Source organism: Cygnus atratus, chromosome 1 (assembly GCF_013377495.2).
Source record: "Cygnus atratus isolate AKBS03 ecotype Queensland, Australia chromosome 1, CAtr_DNAZoo_HiC_assembly, whole genome shotgun sequence".
Lineage (NCBI taxonomy): Eukaryota > Metazoa > Chordata > Aves > Anseriformes > Anatidae > Cygnus > Cygnus atratus.
Window position 1 is genome coordinate 48,024,899 of NC_066362.1, and position 23,498 is coordinate 48,048,396.

Here is a 23,498-nt window from a genome sequence, read left to right on the forward strand (position 1 = left end):
GCCTAATCCAAAGCGCATTGAAGTCAATAAGAGACTTTTTGTCTCCTTGCTTCTGGGGCCTGGATCCGACATCCATGTCAGAAATGGCATCTGCAGCATGTGCAGACATTTTAATGCAGTCACTGCTGCAGAAGTGCCAGGAGCCTTCCCGCGCCATCAGCCCCTTCAGTAACCGCTCCGCTACACTGATCGTTCAGCCCTCCCTGACAGCTTCAAGGGGAAATTACCAATTCATCTGTCTCACAACTAAAATGCCAGCTTCAAAAGTGAATTCTGCTAAAATACATACTTTTTTAATCTGGAAAGACGTTTTGAAGTATTATTTCCGTTTTCAGCAACCATGCCTCTTTTTCAGAAAGATATTGTATTCAGGCCAAAAAAGAAAAAAAAAAGCCAAATCACTGGGCTTATTTTTAGGTCTATTTATCAAGTGATAGAAAGGCACCTTGAAAGTAAAAATTATTTTCGTTTAGTGAAATTTGGACACTCATTGTAAATTCACAGAAAGAAAAATCATTGTAAATATGCAAACCTTTTAGGAACTGCCTTTTCAGCTCTACTTCTGCTGTGTGTTGAGATTAGTCTATGGTTATTGAGAATATGGAAGCTTATAAATAGATTAGCTCTCAGAGATTGTTTTTATTTCCAGTAAGAAACAAAACTGGCAGCATGACTGTATTTAGATCAGATCAGTGTGCCTTTTATATTCTTTGAATATAATATGACTTTGTTTATTTTTCCAGCCTTTAGCAAAATGTTTTATTCCATAGATCGATGGCTGCTGTAACATATGACTCAAGATGGAAACGCCCCCTGCATCATCTGGGAGAAGCAGCTCGAAGATGACTGCATTTTAGTTTTCCTCTATACTCCGGGCACTGTTCGGAGCAGCATGAAGCCTCATTGACCCGCCTGCGCCCTGAAGAGGTCCCTCCTTTGTGACAGCCCGTGTTGCTCGGTGCAGGTGGGAAGTAGTGCTCTTAGTCCTTTCCTATCGCTGTGCTAAAAGTTCACCTGTACTCACAGGGTACAAAACAGCTTTTATAAAGCCTGCTTACCACTTAAGAGAATTTAAGTGGGATCTCAACCTCTCCTTTACAGACCAAGGAAGAAAACCAATGGCTGCTTTTTCCAAGAACTAGAAGTCAAGCCATCCATTTCTGTAGAAGGTCCATCAGGGGCCACTTTGCTTTCCTCTCTCAGGCCACCTAAACGCTGCCACAAACCAGAATATAGCGGTCACACAATTTTCACTCGAAAGGCTTTTTCAGCTTCAGCTAAGAAACCCCAGTGCATCAGAAAACACTTGTCACTGGCCATACCCTGCCCCTTGCTGAGCCCCCATCCCAACCTGTGGTCAAGGTGGCCACAGGCCCCCCTGCCCACCACGAGCAGTGGCCGAGGCAGGGCTGGGGTCCGACACCAGAGCTGCCACCAGGTATGGTGGGCAGGGAGCCCCATGTCCTCACCCCAATGTGCAGCAAAGGGAGGGACAGGCGCTTGCTCACGGGGCTGCCTCCATCCTGAACAATGAGAGCTGGAGTCACTGGCTCGCCTTGTGAGTGACATTTAAACAAATAACATTTGCTCCCAAATTAGCCAGAGAAGAACAAGCCTTTTAAGATCTTTTGGCTGGCTTAAGAGCGAATGAGAGGCGTTGCTATACATCTGAAGAATTAAATTGTCTTAATTGCATCCTTGTGTAAAATAAAGCGTTACATACAGAAGAAAAACATTTTTAAATGGATGGAAAAATACACTGGATTAAAGGAATACTACTGTCAAGTTAAATGTGTCCCTGTATTTGTGTGGTGCAAAAACAAGCTTCAATAAAACTGAAGAGTCTAATAGGAACATTTCCATGAATTTAAAAATAACAGCAATGGAAACTGTCTCATAAAATAAGTAAACCTCTCCCTTCAATATTTGCAGCTCAAGTATTTCAGCATTAATTTAGGGCCTGGGAATGTGAAAGTAACTATAAATTATGAATTCAGCGCTTTGTTCTACAATACGAGAGACCAGGTTTTAAATTCCTTGTCTAGTCCCGGCTCTTGTCGTTTCAGTACCACTGCTGGGATGCAGAATTTAGCCCATTTAAAGACCAGTTTAAAGACTATGGAGAAATTGCCCATTATGATAGTGACCCATCAAGCTTCCAGTGGTCCATATTAGATACCTGGAAGGATACCTTACTTGTTAGGAAGGCTTCTTTGGCATAAGATTTCATACCTACTCCAAACTATTTTCTTAAAAATGCTCTATATGGGGCTAGTTATGGGTAATCTGACATTGGTCTTGCAAAAGAAGAAAGTAAAATCCAAAGTTAATCCAAAGAAGAAAGTACCAGGGCTTGTGAGCACACCCACTATTACACTGCTTTACTGCCTGGACTGGTCCTATTCCCTAGCACTGTGTTCAGGCTGGTTTAACTGGGGATGGCTCCCTTGGCCACCCCTTTGTGTTCAGACCAGGGCCGTGCTGGCTCAGAACACGATAAGGTATTTGCATTTACGTGATGGGGAGCTTTCTCCTGTAAGTCAGGCTTTTAGTAGTTTCTCCTGCTCCCCATTTCCAGCTTTTGTTCCTCCAAGCTGCTGCCACTGACACTGCTTTGCCCCTCTTCCCTAATGTGCCAGTCACACTACTGCTTAAGTCCCAGCAGAACAGGTTCAGAGTTCTCACATCCCCTGCTCCAAGCCTTGTCTATATGAATTTGTGAGATGTCTCTACACCTGCTCTAGCATGGTTTTCAACAAAAAGTATATGCTGGCATTAAAGCATCGTGAAATAGTAAAATAAATAAATAACGAGGCCTAAATTGCTTATTGTTTATTTTGGACTTCTTGGTAGACTTAAACTCTGTAAGTAGTTGCAATAGGATATAATTAGTTAAGATCTGAGTGAGGTATAACAGGATCATGATTTACTGAAGGTCAGATCTGTATACAGAAGACTAAAATACCATCTGATTGCTTCAGGACCTGCAGGAGAACTGATCCTGCCAGGATATGTTCTCTGTTTCCATGCTTCTGAAATACACTGCAGGCAGGATGTCCTTAAAATTTCTTTGTCTTTCCTAATTTCCCATCTTCAGGAAAACTCTTCAAAAATCTGTGTAGAAGAAGAATTTTTAGAAAAAAGGCAAAAAGGCTCATTCTTTCTCTAGTACAGAATTCTGACAAGGCTGTTAATCTGTTAAATTATATGGGGCAGATCCTATAAGATGGGAATTTATCTGGCAATGACTCTGTATAGATTAAATGGTCTACCAGAACTTGCTCATAAATAGACCTGGAAACCGTGCATCCAAACTTTGTTCCTAATTTAAGGTACAGTAAAGTGTCCAGAAAGAATTTAAATTCATTCAGCCTCTTATCATCAGGTCTCAGAGAGCAGCTGGCCACTCCTGGATATATACCATACTGCAAAGACCCCTTGGACATCAGCTTATCTTCCAGTTTATTAGCTGAGATAAACATAGACAACCTAGAAGTCATTTCATAGGCACCTTCTTGCTCTGTTTACCATCCCCTGCCCATCCTGTGATCACTTTTCTGCTGCATATCTTTCCAGAGAGTTCCCCACCCATGCTATGCTTAGAGACAGCATACAAGCACAGTGCCTGCCTCCTTGGAGAAACCTACATCCATTAAATAATAATGGGAAAAAACCTCACAGGCATGCCATGTTCCCGTTACTTCCGCTTGGGGCCAGTTTCAAAGGTAGACTAAGGTGGCAGCCATCTACCCTAGCAAAAAACTGTATGTGCTAAAACTTCAACAAATGTGAAATGGGCCACCTGCAATAACTGTTATAAAATTGTTAAATTAGTAACAGTGATTATTCTCATTTCTTACTGGGATATCAGGGAACTAGCACGGAACAGCAGTAAAAAAGGCTCCTACACAGTCCAGAATATAGGTTAAACCAAGTGTTGCGCCCGCAATGAAACCAGAAACCTTGCTGAACTCACTGCAGGGCCTCCTGCTTGCAAGGACTTTAAGTGTCACCTTATATCCCCGTTGGAATAGTACAAAAGCGAACAGGAAAGAGTGATCCATTTTTTAATGCCTGCTAAAAATTAATCTGGCATGAAAGGAATTATAAATCACAAGATGCCACAGAAAACTGGAATGTATAAGCTTAATAAAATCACAGTTCTCAATCCCAGTTCTTCCAGTTTGGTGCACCAGATCTTCAATACATCTCAGTGAATCCTCTTTATTTAATTTAGCAAAGTGTGTGAAAGCTCCCAAAGCAAGGCTTCACTCGAGCATGTACTGTATCACAGAAGGATCCACTTCTTCTGCCATCAGACTGGCTTGCAGACTTTGGATTGTTGCTTTTTTCCCAAAACGCTGTCTCCACAGGACAAATGCTGCTACAATCTGTGACTGCACATTGTGAGGGTGATTGACTTTACATCGATAGATGTCAGTATGGGACAAACCCAGGCACAGAACAATATGCTCCCATTCAGGTCCCAGTCTCTTTGCAAGCTTGTTCATCTGCTGATCTGTTGGTGAGCTCTTCAAAATACATGGTGCAATTTCAGTTATGTCTGTAAAAAAAAAAAGAAAAAGAATATGCATACACATCTCTAGGCAATGCTGCAAATATTAATGTAAAACCTTGACAAAGGAGAGAATAAGCAAAGCCGAGGTGAAAGAATTAATTAACTAGAGAAACAGAATGCACACTCAACCAGAAAAATGAATTACATAATCAACCAGAAGATTAATTAGAGGAAAACTAATGCTCAATGGACCTTATTAGAGAGCCTGGAGCTTCTGAATGTCAAGAATCCAGATACCAGAATTCTACTCTGAAGCCAAGACTTTCAAAAGTAATTATAGATTTTGGGGTAGTGAACAAGAAAGGTTTAAAAGGAACGTGCTTCCAGCAGTCAGCACCTTCTGAAAATCAGTCTGGTTGTACGAGTATGAAACAGTGACAAATGACAATACCTTATTGCTCCTGTCGTGTGACTCTCTGTTTATATACTTCACAAATAATTGATTCCTTAGTTACCAGGTATTGCCCCATTTTTTTGCTGATGGCTGTTCACAAGAAATTTTTCTGTCTCCTAAGATGCTACTTACCAGAATATATTCCCCTTTGTGCCCTCTCATATATGGCAAATCCATCTTTGTTTTTTTTCTTCTTTTATTTGAATAAACTGATAAGCATGGTTCAGGTGAACCCCTATGAACAAGCCATCAACACCGTTTCCCAAAATAAAGCATAAATGTAGCTGTAATTATCATTGGTAAAAAAATCTCTTAGGTACCGAGCCAAGTATTTCTTAAAAATACAAGTGATCTCTTTGCTATGGCAATCTGGTCATTTCAAAAACAACAAACAAACAAACCAAATTAATTAAAAAAGTGTTAATAGCAGAGTGAGACGACAGTGCTATTCAGAAATACGCTGCAAGGGTTCCATCCCACCCAACTATAGATAGCCCCTCCTGAACTCATCGTGCTATGATTAATTATTGCTAAGGAGAGAAACAGGCTCTTCTAGGAGACGATCCATTTCATCAGAAAGAAGATGTCTAAAATAGACCAGATGAATTGCTCCTCTGAAAATGCACATTTCTCTCCGTTGACTATAAAAGGATCGCTGGGTATAAGCTCAGATGTTGACGTCGATGCTGTAAACACCCAGCGCTGGTGAAATGGTTCTCTGCCTGCAAATTCAAACCACAGACCAGTTGCTTTAAAAAGGTGCATTTAGAAAAGCAGTGTATCTATAAAACATTTTCAGTCTCCGATACCTTTTGAGATCACAAGCTGAAATGAACGGTCAATGCTGGCTGCAATTGCTACTCTGCTTTTGTCACTGAAGATACTGCGTCAAAACAGAACAAAAATATCCTCAGGAAAATGCTAATTATAGCCTGCCAATCCAAAGCAGCAGCCTCCCTCCAGAAGAGCTGCTCTGCAAAATCTAATTTATAGCTCCTATACCATGCTCACAGTCTCTGCCACAGCAGAGCAGCAACACCTGAAAGTACCACTCCTTCATTTCCTCAAAAAACAAAATGAGTTTGCATAGAATACCCAGTGCCTGTGAACATTTGTACTGCTTGAGCCCAATCATACATGAGTGCTGCACAGAGATGCTGTGAGTAAAGGCAAAATTGCTTTCTGAAGAGCATCGAGGTGTCATGGTTTTGGCTGGGATAGAGTTATTTTTCTTCATAGAGGCTCACGCAGTGCTGTGTTTGGGATTTTTGATGAAAATAGTGGTGATAACACATGGATGGTTTCAGTTGTTGCAGAGCAGTGCTCGCACAGAGCCAAGGCCGTTCCTGCTCCTCGCGCTGCCCTGCCAGCGAGGGGCTGGGGGTGCACCAGGAGCTGGGAGGGGACACAGCCAGGACAGCTGGCCCAGGCTGACCAGAGGGATGTCCCACACCGTGTGGCGCCATGCTCAGCAATAAAGCTGGGGTAAAGAAGGAGGAAGGGGGGACGCTGGGAGTGATGGCGTTTGTCTTCCCAAGGAACCGCTCTGTGTGACGAGCCCTGCTTTCCTGCAAGTGGCTGAGCACCTGCCTGCTGATGGGAAGCAGCGAATGGGTTCCTTGGTTTGCTTCGCTTGTGCACAGCTTCTGCTTCACCCACTGATCTGTCCTTATCTCAACCCGTGAGTTCTCACACTTTTAGCTTGCTGATTCTCTCCCCCATCCCACCTGGGGACAGTGAGCGAGCAGCTGTGTGCGGCTGAGCTGCCTGCCGGGACTAACCCCGGCCACTTTGATCTCTGTCTCTGGATTGCTAAAGGAACTGGGGCAGCGGCTGGTTTGGGAGCAGGGCACAGGACGCACCGCTTTCCCCACAGGTCACCGAGACAGCCCAGGCTGTCCCAGCTACGACAGCAAAGGCTGAGCATCGAGGCCACCCTTTGGCCTCAATGGATCGTGAGACACGAGGGTGCGTGCCGGGATGGTGGCCCCAGGCCACATCACAGAGCTCAGGAACACCCGATCTCCTCAGGCCTTATCCGCAGGCACTAGAACAGATACGCCTGTGAAGACAAGGCCCCGTGGCCTACAGCTGCCCGTGCTGCCCCATGGTCGGCTACTAGGCAGAAGCCCTGTGCCCCAAGGAGTATGACCTGCCAGCCTGAGCCTTTTGCTCTCACACTGGAATTTTTACATCCAGCAGAACGATTTTATGGTACTGAAATATGATCAAGCAGGGAGGCCTAACAACAATACATGTCAGCTTGTCCATCCAGCCTTTGATATCAGGCAGATTTTTTTACTACAACAAGTATCTTGCCTTCAGCCTGTTATCAGCCCTTTAATAAGAATAAGAATAAAAACCATCCAGGAAATCTTTTCATCTTGAGCTAGCATCTGATTCTAATATGGATGCAGAAAATTCTGGGACAGAAGCCAAATGTTAAATTTAATACAAAGGCCTGTTATTTTAGGCCCATTTTATTTTCTGTGATAGCTCTTTTTCAGCTCCCATACAAAGTCACTGAGAAAAACCCCAGACAAGTATTACATGACAGGTAACATTATTTAGAGGCATACTGAAATATTTAGTGAGACCATTTCGTTATGGTAAATGCAAAATCATATAAAGGTTTGGATATGATCTAGGACTAATAACACTCTTAATTTAATAAACACAAGGGCATTTCAGGTAAAAGGGAAACACATTTTCAGTCCTCAGCACCCAAGCTGCTTTGGACACACTGCGAAAACATTAAAGATGGCTTTTTAAAGTTATTTTTACTATAGACCCTCACTTATAATCTGCATTGGTCAGGAACAGGCTGAGGGAGGCAGCAAGATTATAGAAAAAGTTTCAATTATGCAGATCCTCCAACTACATTTGAGAACTACTTTTAGGAAACCAAGACATCAATTTGCATAAATCCGAAGCTCTTCTAGCTTTAGGTGGATCCCCTGTGAAGATGTACATGACAAAATAGACGCAGGCTTAGGGTCAGAGAATTTGTTCCACACTGTTGGAAGAAATGGGGCCTGGGGATAGGTGAACTAAATGGCATCCACTGGGCTGCCTGTTTCTTATCAGGCTTGCTGCAGTGCTCTGAAGAGTGTCTTACACAGGGACCTGGCAGGTGATGAAGGGTTTCCCTGGGAAGATCATTCGCAGCGTTTCTACCTCTGGTGAGCACACCAAGTGAAAGACCACAACAGCTGTGGACATGGTCTGTGCTGTGAAGTGCCACGGCTGCATGCTGTGGAGAGAGGGAGCCCAGCCTGCTGCTGCTCACACCAAAACCACCAAGCGCCTGAGAAACGGCGAGCTGACAGCTCTTTGCTGGGGAGCGAGCTGACCTGGGTCTGCCTGCCAGATTGCTGGAGCAACACTGGAACCATGAAAAGCACCCTTCTCAGGGCTGGAAGCAGGGGGGATGTTATTCACCCTAGTTTTGTAGTAGGAACAGACCCAGAGAAAGAACTGCGGCTCCTTCTGTTTGAAGTCGCAGCACGAAGGAACAGGTTTCTCCCCTTCTCCACCTGCTCCTTGCCGCCAGCTCTAGCTGTTCAAGGAAGCTCATCCACCCTAAACCTTTATCCCATCTGTCCCAGTTGAAAAAAACTACTTCTGGCCTGTGTGTACGTGTGTGCTTCCAGACCACTGCACAGACAGGGAGATACGGCCATGCTGGTGAGCGTGGACAGGAAACAGACCTGGATATAAATAGAAATTATCACAGATATGGACCAGACAAAACAGAGTAACCCAGATACCAAAGATATGTCTGGGGCAAAGGCATCTGGTTGCCACTTCTGCATTTCTTTTCCTTCAGGACATTTCCAGCTTCCAGCATGAGACTACAAGATGTTGTAACAATCAGGGGGGTGGAAAAGGAACTCACTCCAGCTTGCCCCACTTTGGCAGAAGTGAGAAGATGTAACATAAAGTCCAGTGAAAAATGGGCTTCGAATCACTTAAAAACCTTTTTTTCACTTTTTTTTTTTTTTTTTGCTTTTCTCGTCACCATCTAGGTGACAAGAAAAGCTGAGATCATCTCAGCTGATGGCTGTCTTGAGCCACTGAAAAATCTTTACCAGCATCAAGGAATTGACTTGCTCTCGATATCAACGGAACTCAGCAGGGAGCAAATGAGCTTGGCTCCAGCATAGGGCACAGCAGCGAAAAGCATCAAGGCATTTTTGGGTGATCTGCAAAGTACCCAGCTGATTCCTCAGAACCACCAGCAGCCCAAAATGCCTTACGGTTTTGTACAAAGCACTCTCCTTTATGGCAGTATGGCTTCTCTGTGTGTGGCAAAAAGCATCTGTAAGAGTTTCAGAGATCTTCCTCCCTTATGCAGTCAATTCATTTTTACATGATGTAATGATGTAACGCAAGGAAAAAAAAATAAAAAGACTTTCTGGCTTTTGCCATCTGCTATGTAAAAGGTACTTTGATGGAAATAATGTACCTGAATCCAAAGTGATGAAAAAGTCCCAGTCAGCTACAACCTAATCCTGTGAGGACAACTCCATAGCAGTTCAGGATACCATTAGGGAGCCAGGGATAACATGGCCCACTTGTTATCTAATAACTGCTGGTAAATCTGCCCCTTGGGAAAGGAGGTTCTGGGGACTGGTTTCTTCTCCCAGCACCGCCTCTGTATTTTATCTATTAAAATGACCACGTACACACTCACTGGATAAGAAGGAAGAAGGAGACCTGATCTCTCTGAGCTGTACATCCTAATGCCGAGATGCACAGACATGCTCCACTTCATTTCCTTTCTCCAGATAAATCATTCCAGCAAAAAATAGAAAGATTTCCCTGGGAAGGGTCAAGAACACTCCTTAGCCTTCAGAATGGAGCCTGGTGGAGAGAGAGAAAACTCTCCTGGGAAGAAAGGGGTATGCTGAGACACAGCAAAATTGAATGCAAGAGTTGTTGGCTGAAACAATGCTAGGCAAACGTTCTAATTATTGTATTATCACATCACAAACAGGCAGGTGATTCTGGACTTCAAATTTTGCACAGCTGGGAATGAGACTGCAGAAAGGAGTAGTTTCTTAGGTATGCATCTGGCCTCAGCATCTCCTGTTGGTAGGTGTACGGAGTCCTTCACTGATCTGGACTCAAGTCCCTAACATTTTTCACTTGACCCCCTAACCGGAACCGGATCATAATATCTAAACAGTTCAAAGCAAGCATTTCAGAGTCCTCTTTAATCAACTTTCCTGGCATCTGGAGTACATTTCTTCCCTGAGAAGTGCTAAAGTTAGAGCAAGCAGTCCCACAAGCAACAACCCAAGAAGCCTTGTTCACCCCAGGTGTGAGTCCTACAGCTGACTGACTCCTGCTTCAGCCACATTCCTCACAGGGCCTCTCCAGCTGCCTCCTAATTCTCAAGAACTTCATGAAATCAATTCTCTCCACAACAGCATCTAGGCAGGCTTCCTGAAGTTGGCCAACAGATTTAGAAGCTCCTAGGGGTAGACACATATACACAATGGCCCTCAGAAGAGGAGAGCACTGTAAGCAATACAGTAGGAAACCGCACCAAAGATGTTGGGAGCTCCCAGCAACAACACTCCACAGAACAATCATCACTGATGCACCAGCAGCCAGTCACATTTGGAGCTCTTCAGCTAAAGGAAAACACATATAATGAAGAATTTGTGCCAGCCTCTGCTTCCCTCCAGCCCCTTCTGAGTGCAGCACACTTACTCAACTAGTATGAACCACGGACACAGTGCTGGATACTGAACGGGCATGACCGTGGTTGCCAGACTGTGTGCTGTGTATTTTGGCAGGTGTGTTATGTTCCAGAAATTGTTTAATGACTAAATGTCATAGTAGCAAACAACTTGCGTATAACCATGTAGATTCGCTTTAAAGTGTAATCCCCTTGGCCCGAGCACAGCAGGCAAACTGGGTCTGTCGTGAAGCAGAACAGCACTTGGAGGATCAGGTTGGGACAAGCTTTCAAGAGCACTGAGGTGGGGTTGCAGAACCTGAATTGGAAGGTGAGTGTGTAACGCCCCTGGTAAAGGAGGGAGCTGAGACTTCAGAGAGCTGCAGCCCCTCACGAGCTGCCAGAGACCCTGGATAAAAGGGAAAGAGATTACAAGTCTTGAGGGCTCCCAGTGGGTGCTGTAATTCACTGAAGTCAAAGACCAGAAGGTGAAGGTGGTGATGGTGAGAAGGGTGGAAAAAACAGGTTAACTGCTAGATAATTGCAGGGGGTGGGTTGGCTGGATTTGTTAGAAAAGGGGATGGGTGGTGACAGTGGGCCTCCTTTTGTGCACTGCTCTTCTGCTTTCTTCTTCAGCTGTTCCCTCCCAGCCCTGTTCTAACAGGCGGAACGCAGGCAAATGCCTGCCCTCCTCGCACAGCACATCCAAATTCACCAGCACTAAGCCAACCTGCGGCAATGGATGGCTGGAGTGCCAAATGGGAAAGTATCATGCTAGATATACAGCATTTGGCAGCACTGCAGCGCTTATTCTGTCCTGTGCAAATTAAAAATGGTAATGAAGCACCATAACGTTATTTCCTTGTTGTGAACTTCAGAAGGTCTGATTCAGGACCCATTTAACATGAGAAACTAGCTCAAATCACTGATCAGTAAAAAAAGTAGAACAGACTATCCAGAAACCAACCCCTGCTGTATAATTTGGGTGTTGTTTTTCTTCTTGTTGCTGCTAATTAAACACCAGACTGATTCAAAGGCAGGGAAGAGAACGCTGGTGTTTTGTAACAGCTCCAAATAATCATGCTCCAGGGAACGTGGAAAAATATTTCTCTTCCATATATCACTGTAGAGCTATTTTTTCTATAACTCTGTGAACAACATGGATCATGCAACCCATCCAAAGTATATTGAAAACCACTATGGTCCACCTCCTGGTGTCACTGGGGATCAAAAAGTGTTTTACCAGGGAGCAAGAAAAGCAGAACCATATCCTGTAAAACCTGAACACTGACAGCTGACCCCATTATAGATATCTTTCTGTACATAGGGTTAATACGCTCAGATTAAAATAATTTACAGAAAAAGATTAAAATGACTTAGAGAAGATGTATAGCCTTCTGCTTTTAGCATGTGTGCAGCTGTTTCTCTGTCAAGTTCGCAGACTGTGGTCATTGTTCCACTCCTCTGTGCTTGTTAGCTCCTCTGTATGTTTCTGCTCACTACCAAAGAGACAGCCATGCCTACCTCTTTCAACCCGTTTGAGTATATCAGAGGACACCATTTTATGACTGCCAAGTATACGCTTATCCCTGCTTGGGAACTCCCTCTCCTTCAACAAAACTGAATCAACATGGGAAAATCCTAGGGATGGAAAACCTACACCTTTGCAGGAACAACAGGTCCAATTAGCTTCCCAAGAATGCCTGTATAAATCCAGAATAAATACTATCTATTGCCTCTAATGCAATCAAAATCAAATCTTGGTCAATTAAATACTCAGACTGAACTACAGAATGGAACCTGTACCATAAGCACATTTGAAAAAAAAAAATAAACCAACGGTAGAATGCTGCACATTTTTTCCACTGACAACACTACAGCAAAACGAAATTGACAGAGAATTTTATGTTGAGTGTATGCCATAGGTATGCTTCACAACTGAAGGATTTTAAAGTTTCTGTAAATTGATAATTTGTGGTCTGATGAATCCACATAGTCATTAATATACAGAATGTGTATGTATAAAATCCAACCTCTGTCAATTACGGATCATAAAATACACTTAGCATAAGTGTACTTCTATTATGGTAATTTACATTTCCACTTCTCATAATTAAATTATCAAAGACACTAATCAAAATGAAAGTAAATATAAATTATTAAGATTGGCTGTGTTCTTCCACATCGTGCTGTTTTTTTAAACTTGCACTACAAGATAGGAAGTTCTCTGTCTTATTTTAAATAAATTTGAATCTAATACCATGGCAGTCAACATGCAGAAAAAAAAAATGTGGCCATGATTTTGCAATAATCAAATCTATGGCAACTTTAAATGGTCTCCCTCAAGTGAAGCAGAATCCACCCGTGGTACCAAGTTCAACTCCTTCCTGCCAAAATCCTCCTGGGATTCTGCATTACTGCAATAATTAAAAGGTACATATATCTTCATTCACTGGCACTCTCTTCTCCTTTGTGCTCTCTAAAGCTCCATGCTTTGTGACATTAAATGCATTTTTGGTACTGGGGTATGAAAAGAAGGCAGCATAAAATTTTGTAAATTTACAGGCAATTCGAGAATGCAGATGTTCCTATTTGGCTCGATACCAGCAGCAGCTAGTTCATGTATTCTTTATCACTTGCTAATGACTGCATAGTAGCTGCGGATGTGGCAACAGACTGCTAAAACCTGAAACATAAACATTCAGATTTTGTGACAAAAGTTTTCAGTTGTATTCTCACTACTCAGTTCCAGTAGCTGCCCAGTTTTCTTGAACGTTTCTGTAATGTGTCTTACACATTTTGTACTTCCACAGATTTCTGCAGTACTACTGATGGCCTTCAGTACCAGCCCATGTTTAATCCATGTTAAACAGATTGACAGGGAAGCCCCTAAATAAATCCAAGCTGTCTTAAGTTTTCACCCTTTTCAAGCCGTAGGAAGCAACCCCTGTGTTTGAGAAGCTGAAACAGATCCACGTTTCACTTTTCATTTGCTTTTTATTGGGAAGAGCAGGGATGAAGTTTCAGCAGTTAATACTGTGGATTTTATTCTGTGTCCTGTGTGAAAAATGAAAGAATTACGATCCTATCTAGTATTTCTCTGCAGTTGCATACCATGAAATCAGATAAATGATTCCACAGATAAAATGATGGCTATAGATGCATACAAGGAAAATAATATCTGTGTAAAGAAAACACAAACACAAGAGGTTATAATAGCTGCTCTCTTTTTAGGCTGGATTAACTAAGCTTTACAGACAAGATTGGACTGAATTATACTGTGTTTTCATACTTTAGTTTTTGCAGGATTTGATACTGCTCTAGTACCTGAAGTGGAAGCAAAATTTGCTTGATATTTCCTATAGATTTCCATATTGTTGTCTGTAAATAAGCCATACGCACCAGCACTGAAGCCACAGCTAATGATTGCATCCTTGCAGTGACACCTTTGGTATAAATCCATGAACAAGCGTGGAATGTCACACTAAGAAAAAAAGCAACGTCTAGTTAATGGAAAAGTTCTGAGGAACACCTGAGCTTTTAGGAATTATTTGGAAGAACTGCTTAAATACAAATACTGAGCATTCAGATCGTGGCCAAAGATTTTTCTGAATATGCCTTGAAAAGTTATATGGAAAGAACAGGTGTGCCCGTGCTTTTGGAAGCTAGGTGCACCCATTTGCTAGCAGAAAGCTACCTGATTGCGTAATAGAGCAGAGACAAGAGTCCCTGGCTTTCACGCCATCCGTCACACCAAGAGTCAACACTAGAAATAATGCTGAAAATCAAATTCTAAAGCATGTCAGTGTCTATGTAATTTTGAATGCTCTGCAGTTCTTAGTGAATTCAGTGGAGTTCAATAATACTCATGACACATTCAACCATTAATTACCAGTCTGAACCATACAGAGCCATCATTTCCCTCAATCAAGTCTCTTCTCCATACTATCACAAATAATAATTAACAATCGGTGGATGGTTGTACGAAGCCATGACGACCATAAAGCGCATTAATACTTGCAGTAGACTTCTCGTGGTTCCATAGGAAGCAAATGTTTACCCAGGTGGGCAGGGCAGCTCTGACAGAGCAACTCACCCACTCTAAGTGCAAAACAAAGACAACCGGAGCAATTAATGATTATTTTGTCAGCTATGTGACAAACTCATCATGCAACTTTTGTCACGGAGATTGAAATTTAACTTCTTGTGACAGAAACCACTTGAATGCTTATTTTAAATAGCTGGAGCTGTCTTTCAAGGAGCTGAGGCAAGTATTAATTCCGCTGTTCCTTTGCAAGTAAGAGCCACGGCAGAATCTACAGGATGTTTATCTGCTGAGCACAATAAGTAAGTATTTTTTTTCCCAGCAACTTTCCTACCAAGAAATCTTTCTAAAGGCTGCAGCATTTCAACAATAAAATCATGCGCTTGGACTTAGCTGTAGATGTTTCTCTCCTGCAACAACAAAACTAACACTGCCAGCATTAAGGGCTGTTTTGTTATGTAACACAACCAGTCACACATTTTTCCCTTGCAGGACTTAAACCAAGTATGACAACAAGCCATTATACTTAGCCTTGATAAAACTGTTCATTCTGCCTAGAGATTTTTCTTCGAGCTGGCTCTTCTTTTTGCTTTGGCTTCAGTAAGTCAGAAATATCAGAATCAAAGATCTGCACAACAGATGGAACTCGGTTCAGAAGAATGCCTTTGGCTGGTGAAGATCTTTGCCTGGCAGGTGTCAAACCAAAATTAATACTGCACATATTATGCTTTACCGAGTTTCAGATTTTAGCCAAGTGAGACTGCGTTCCTTCCTGACCACAAACATATATTAATAGAACGAGCCATGCAGAGCAAGCTAAAACAGTGCTATCATTATGCTGAATCCTTCACTGCTTGGCATTTTATTCAATCATTTACACCCATGAGAAGCAAGTAAACAAAGTGCTACCAACAGGTTAGCTGAGTGTCTCTTTATAAACATTTTGCACAGGTGCAAAAGACTTCACAAAGTTCCGTAAGCAACATGGACTTAGATCCCTCCTGTTTCTTTTTCCCTCCTTTTCTTGTGTCAGGGCCTTTTTCCTTAAAGGCTTATGAACTTTAGTAGAGTTTCTGACATTTCAAAATCCACAGAAAAACTGGTACTAAAATACACTGCTCAGCTACGGCCGGTCGCTATGCCTGGCATGCCAAGCCCGAGTTTCAGCAGCCCGAGTCATAAGGCAGGGTTTTCCATAGGTGCCGGGAAGGGGAGCTTCAGGTGTCATCATCTGCCCCTCTGCATTTCCAAAGGAGTGGGAGGTTCAGCATCACAACCGGCCCTCTCTCGTGCCAAGTCACTTGAAGATTTGAGAGAAATTAATCGGGAATCTCATGACTTGTTTGACACAGCTGTACTGCCTAAAAGCAATTTCAGCTGACTGATGGGACAATAATTTTAAAAGGTCACAGTCAAAGGACTTTTAATTATCTGTAAGGCAAACGTCAGATTATATCTGTGTGTGCATATGTGCGTATATATACATATGAACATTCCACATTTCTTAATAAAAAAGATGAAAGTCTCGTAGGTATCTGCAAGTCAAATTCACTCCCTTTTTAATTTCATTTCTACAGATTTGGTTTAGGGAACTGGCACACCACCCTTTGAGGAAAAATGATGGAAAGAGGACAGTGGGTGCAGCCATTGCATACCCAGAGGACCTATTCCACCGAGCACTTTACGTGACCGGGGGGCCGGTGAGTATTTCTTTCCCCTCTTACTCAGTACTGATCTAATACCCGGCAGGATTTGCTCTCCGGCGTGCTTCGTGGCTGTCCAGGGACACGGCACTCCGACCAACTGCGCTCATTAAAGGTCCCAAGGCAGTACTGAAAGTAATGAGGTGACTCACTGCCGTAGCCATGCGCTTGAAGGCTGTGGGCCCTATTACTCTTTTTCTCACTCAGAAATAGTATTTTGCCAAAGCGACTGAAGCAAGTTCAAAATCAAACAAGCTATTAGCAAACACGTGTATTACTTGGGATATTTGTATAAGATTTATGCCAGTATTAGTGGGACAATTCCTATACAAAACACAAACATCAAAAATCCTTGTGCTCAGATGATTAATTTTCCTATCTCACACATACAGAACAATGTTTTCCCTCACAGCTTTCTAGTCTACTCACTGCCAGATTTTGATCCAGTATCAAAATTTCAGTCACTTCGGCTTTTGTGTGTAGCAAATCAGAAATAAAAATGTCTTAACATCAGAAATGAAAAGGCTGGAAGATCAGACAGACCATAAAAGATTTGTTTTACTTGGTTTGGGAATTTTACATAACTATGCTTAACCTAAGTAAGATTGAAACAAAACCAAAAGGCAAAACAAGAAACTAGACAATTCTGTTCTGTCCCAGAGATGCAGAAATACAAACTATGTTTGTAACCCCATGGGAGCCAAAGCTGAAACTGTGCTACGAACAAGCAAGATGGGCTGCTTATTTGCTCCACAACTGTTCTTGACATGACAGCTATCTCCTAGAGTTAAAAATGGAAAAGCAATCTCAAAGAAGAAAAAAAAAATCTTAAGCAAACATCTTTCTAGTTAACAAACTCATAAACAAAGAGATCAGGGCTTTTTATAATGCTGACAATTTTCGTTCTAGAACTGCAAACTTCACTGTTTTTCTCTTCCTTCCTTTTTCAGAGGAACTGCTAGGTACTGCTTGACTTTAATACAGAAATAAAACACGTGGCGAAGCAATGACCTTCTAATTGGTTTTGGTGTTAGCCAAGGCTGACTATTTCGAGCCTCACGCTAAACATGTTACCTAATTTTGTGTGGGGGTTGCAGTAAGAATAACCAAATGTTTTTGAGATGCAAGGCTGACACATTCTGAGAAAGTGTCCTCAAATTTCCATTTGAGGAAATACAACATACTGCATCAGCATATATGAACCGAACTTTACTGTGTAACAAACTACACAGAGCCCTGCTACCTAACCTGACCTTCCACTTGCACATTAGTGTGCATAAATATGCTAATAACAGGTACAGAGGGTTCATGTGCAAAGTTGACAAGTTCAAGTGCAGAAGACAGATGAAAATTTGGCTTAAATGTTTCAGTTTTTCCTCAGTTTGTGAGATCCCAACTTTCTAAGACGATTATGAAGCCTTGGAGTTCTGTCCTAAAGATGTAGGATTGATTTATATAAACATCTTTATTCATTTTTTTAGATTGAAAATGAGGTCTTCTTGTCCACTTGAAAGAGGTCAACAACAATGTGAAAGTACCTCTGACTCGGGCCTTTTAAGACACATTATTTACTGCTATTTATACTGTATTTAAATTGTCTTAACTCTTCAGCCACACCATGAAAAGTTCTTGCTACAGACACCTTGGCATCTAAAGATTTATGAAGGTATTCACTTCCAAAATTGCCAGAATGAGTTGGGATACTCAAGACAAAAACTACAAACAGCCTCAAGAGTTTTCAGGAAATTCTGTGCAGGTAGGCTGTGAAACTGTGGACAAGAATCTCAATAACAGCACAAGAAGACAGCAGTCATCTTTAAACAAGCCAGATACAAAGTATTTGACTCAGCAGACCTCTGCCATAAACCAAGCCAGGAAAGCACAAGGAATTTTTAATATTGTTCTTTGTGTCTTGCAATTATTTCCACACGCAACTGGAGAAACTTAGGCAACCAAAGATGCTTGCATCTGTAAGTGCTGCAGGAGCACGCTGCCTACAGGGAGCAGAAGTATGTTTGGAACTACTGTGTTCAGCTTAATGAAGCAATTTCAAACAACATATACAATTGTTTCAGATGCACAACTGTAAAAAAAAATCATAGCTCTGTAGCCCCACAGACTGCTATTTTAAAGACAGTTTCATTAAGAAACACAGCTTGAGAATATCTGTCAGAAAAGATCAGAGCTTCACGGAGGGACAGCGGGAGGCAGCTGAAACAATCTGCAGCACAGCCCTGGTGCTCGTCGGTCTCTGACCCTGAGAAAAAGTGTAATTACTGCATGAATATACCTATTAGACTGAAAGAGAAAACCTAGGGAAAGGCAAAGCTCTGCTAGAAAGAGATGGTGAGAACTCCTCTGGTTTTATGCAAGGGCCTACAGCTCTGTATGTCCCAATATGATAAAACTTTGTTAGACTGACAACACAACTGTAGCTTTAATTTGAAGTTCACATTTTTCTATGGGAATCATTAAATACGACTCACTTGCCCTGTTCCACAGAAAAGCAAATCTGCCTCTACTTTTTATTCCTCTGAAGCCTTAACTTAATTGTGCAACATTTGATTTAGAAATATATTTGAAGATGTTTTAGATATTACCTCACTTGTACACCATCCCAGGCTTTCCAGGAAATCTAACCCAACAGCCTTCTAGCTTTGCTTATATCTGAACTACTGTATTTTATGGCTTCCACACTGTACTGTCTGGAAACTCCCAGTGAGACTGGCCTCACTGTATTAAATATGAGCATGTAGGAAGGACACACACTGTGCTGGAGAGTTTTCAATCTCAGGCCTAGACCCTGAAAAAGGCTTCGCACGTATGAATTTATGTATGCAGAGGATGCCATCAGAGAGTTCCAACAACTCTGAGGAGCCGGGCCTACACAGGTGAAGAAGGAGAAGCATCGGAAGGGATCAGAGAGACAGTAAGGAACAATCTAGGTCATCCACACTCCATTTCCTGCTCATGACGACTGCTTTGACAGGTGTCCATCTTTAGATGCTGGTGGAGATCCATTATGCCTCTGCTGTTTTAACCATAAAGCTTAATTTATGAGGTCCTAGAAATGTAAATAATAAATTGTCCCAAATCCTTGTAAGTATGGAATTGAAAATACTGGAATTTGAAACTCCAGTGATATACTGATAAGCAATGGGAGCAGACTGATGGTCAGTAGTTCTTTGAGCTAGAAGGGCTGAAATGATACAGAGACTCTGTGAGACATGTCTTTGTTACAAGGCTGAGGCTCCAATCTTGCAGTTCTACTCAGTGCAGGTCCTCCTGACACTTCTGACCCATGGAGCTGAGGCTCTACACAGAGGAGCTCCCCCACACTTAAACTGCTGGATGGAAACAGCGAGGTTTCACCCAACCGTGTTTCATATAACTTCAGTGACCACCGGTAACTCATTAAGATATCTGTAAATATCTCCTGTCTGTGAGACATTCCTGCCACAAGTAGTCTGCTCCTTGCCTCCTCCCGCTGCTCAGCCTTTGCAGGTAACGCCCTGATACACAACCACCGCAGCGGTCCCGCTGTGTGACGCGTGTCATGCTGCATGGAGGTCGGTGAAGTGCTTCACCCACGCCAATAGCCCTGGTAGTTTGTTTTCCTAAGGCAACTGTGGGCCTTTGGCACCTTCTTGTTGTGGACACAGGTGCTGTCACAACCATTTCTCAAAGGAACTGCTGCCTTCACGAAAAGCTACACCAAGACGACAGAAGATTGACTGCCACAGCCTATCCGTGCATCCTTCAAAGTCTGCACCTTGTCTCCACTCTGCTGGTTGCTTCTAGTTTTTCATAAAGTGGAATTCAAGACATTGAGATTAATTTGAAAAAACACCTTTGAGCCAAATCCTGACGTCTGCACTTACACAAAGTGATAGATTTTCCCAGGCAATCCACAGTGTGAATTGCTTCTGGTCTCCTACTCTTAGCACTGACTTAGACCTCCTGCCGTCTCATCCATCCCTCCTCTCTTTCCAGCCTTGTGCTGTGGCTGGCAAAGGCTCCTGGAGCTGCAGCAGTGTGCTACCCCCGTGCCTTCACGAGGAACACAGCCCCTCCTGATCACAGATGTGCAAGATGCAGTTGTCTGTCACACAATCCATACTGGCCCAATATGCAGTACTTTGGCCAGATGGGTGGAATCCGTTGCGCCAAAGGTGTGTTGCAAGCTTTGCTGTAATAAAAATCCCATCCCACTTTTAAACAATGAATTTCTTTTCTCTTTTTTCTTCTTTCTCTAGCTTTTTCGCTCCTTCCCCTCCCACTTTTTCAAGTGGGAAGGAAAGCGACAGGGAGAATAACGATTTCCTCAGCTTCTGTTGGAAAAAAAACATACAAAAAATTCCACCACGACACATTTTTCTTCTTCTTTTTTTTTATTTTAGTGAAGTTGAGAATCCATTTTTTTTATTAAAAATTTCCTACATGAGTGCCCAGCTAACACAGGCATTTGGAGTTGAAGGCAGCAGGGAGCTGGTAACTCTCTACCTCTGCTTTGTTTATCAGAAAGCCCAGCCTTGTGTGTGGCAAGAGGTTAGCCTGAATTTTTCTCTTAAACTGCATCTTCAAAAAATGTTTTTCGGGGTCTAGGATGTATAAATCACACGCCATAGCCCAGCGTGGAAGCACAGCTTGCGATGCTTTCCTTCTGCCAGTTGGCTTTACACACCCCCGGTGTAATCCCCACCGTCTCCGCATGTTAGGGAAGGAGGGAGAAAAGCCCCTGTGAATTATGAGACGACCGGGGTGGACAAAAGCGAAGCAGCTTTCCCTTGTGCGGAAGGAGAGGCAGAGACAGAAGTGACCAGCGAAGGGCAAGACACAGTCCCCAGGACCACAGACTTAGATGATTTTGATGTGCAGAGGCTTGAGCAAGTTTGGGATCCCAGAATCACTGAGGAGGGGTGAGCATGTGCATGCACTGCACGCTGCCTCTGTTTCTACTCGGGAGTCAACCTTGTTTAAGGCTTGCTTTGTCTTAGCAGATGGCAAGCACGATGGCTGCTGGTTTAAGATTCTTCTGCCAAACCAGCCCCCGGCTGTTTTCAGAAATAAAGAATGCTGCTCTCTTTACCAAAGCAAAAATAGCTCCTCTCCAATTCTCTCCCTCAAACTATTATTTTACGTGTTTCAGGAGTAAATATCTAGCCAGACTACATAATTGCCATTACACAATTTTTAATTAGCTACCTACAACAATCTTACCGCTTTAAGCGGTGGTGGTGGTGCTTTGGTTTTGTGGTTGGGTTTTTTTGAGGCTACAGCAGAAATCTGAATTCCCAGCTGGAAAATCCCACAGTTCAGAGCATTACAGCACCAGGTGCAGAATGCGACCTGTCGCGCTGGTCATACTGAGTCTGCCACAAAAAAACTGTTTGTGACACAAGAACAAGCCCAGACCTCATTTGCACTAGCAAGTATGTAAGGCAGGACTGCACCAGAAAAGACAGTGACGGAAACACATACTGATTTAGTTCATTCCTTCTGCTGCTTTTTTTTTTTATTATTATTATTATTTGGCCAGGAACCTCCTATAAAGTTTGGCTGTTAACCCAACCTGCCTGTGCCAGCAGAGTCTTCAAGGGCATGCTGCAACTACCCGGCGGCACGGCTTCCTCTGGGAAGGCTTCCTTCCCACAACGCAGAAGGGCTCCCAGATACTGCGAGATGTAACTCAATGCCTCCCTCAACCAGCAGCAGGGCGTTGGCTTCCTCATGCTCAAAAACTACCTACAAAACACGAAATAAGTGAAAGTCCAGCAACCTTCGCTGGCACAAGTAAGCTCCATGCAAACCAACAAAAATATCAGCTCTTGGAAATATGATGAGGTCTGGGGACAAACAATTCTCATACTCTTTCCCCTACGACTGGATCTGCTTACACCTGGAGGTACGGACGGAGGAAACACACCAACCACACACACACACGCATGTAACTTCTCAGCAGACCACCAGCAACTGTTCAGCCAGAAAGTGCAGCTGGAACACAGCAACCCTACGCAAGTGATAAAGCACCGATGGGCTGGATTTTATGGTGTCAGCCCCAACTCAATAACAGCATCACAGAGTATATATATCCGTCAGCCAAGCCAGCTGTTCTCCCAGGTTTCAGCGAGCCTTTAGCTGCAGCGCGTGGAATTGCTGCTTTCCACATGGAACGTGTCATTGGGAGCAAAGTCTGCCACGGCAACTGCAACAGCACCGCACATTCTCGGTGTGATAAGCTGTAGTCAGTGGAAAAGTATTGCTTTGTGAGCTGAAAAGCAAACCAAACAATGAGCAATAAAGTCAGGAGCTTCAGGCCAATAGTTCTAATACCTGGTGTTTGTCCTGTTTCCCAAAACCAAGGACAGTTTACGCATGCTGTAGACACTTTCTATTCGCAGCAGTGCTAGCGCTCTTTATGTACACTGCACGTGAAGCGTCCTCTAGTCCCCACACAAGACAGCCTGATATGGACCCACCCTGCTCTTGTTCTTGTGAGGAAATATAGGAAGCTGGCAGAGGCAATGGGTCCAGATATTCTGCAACAGCATCAGGCAGAAAAAAACATGTGTGTCCTTCCTTGCAAGGCACCAGGGCCCTCCCAGGATTATTTTAATTTTGCCTGTGTCGAGGGGAGTGGAGAACGGCAGGCAAATCTGTGGCAGAGCTGAAAAGCCAGGATTTCTGGAGTCTTGGTCATGCACCATAATTGCAAAATCATGCTTCCTGTCTTCCACGTACACAGCAAGTCTTCCTTCCCCCTTCGTCCCAGAGGGGATGGGATTATTAGGAATTTCCTTAAGCTTCCCTTGCTTTTTTTCTTTCCTCTTTCCTTACCCTGACATCAAAAAAAGATCACACCATTAAATGTAGTCTGGACTTTTGCTTCCAAATACCTTTCAGTACGGATAGGACCAAAAACCAATGGAATAACCAAGCAAGTCACCCTATTATGCAACAGATGGTTAAACTATTTGTGTCGGTAAACTGTGGCTTTCATTCCTCTGAAGGCTGCTTTCCTCCAGGGGATTCCAGTAACTGGACTAACTGAAGTGTGTTTTGACAAGTTATAACAGCACAGAAAACCC

At 43.0% G+C, this 23,498-nt stretch overlaps 1 protein-coding gene across 2 annotated transcripts in view; it reads right to left on the bottom strand.

Annotated features, from left to right (window-relative positions):
* Positions 1 to 4,210: 4,210 nt before the first annotated feature.
* CRADD (CASP2 and RIPK1 domain containing adaptor with death domain) overlaps positions 4,211 to 23,498 on the bottom strand; it is a 75,203-nt gene continuing 55,915 nt past the window's right edge. For both annotated transcript variants that reach the window (XM_035551702.2, XM_035551703.2), the window contains one exon: positions 4,211 to 4,564. In XM_035551702.2, the coding sequence (XP_035407595.1) occupies positions 4,269 to 4,564 (296 nt within the window). In that variant the 3' untranslated portion in view covers positions 4,211 to 4,268. The remainder of the gene's footprint in view (positions 4,565 to 23,498) is intronic.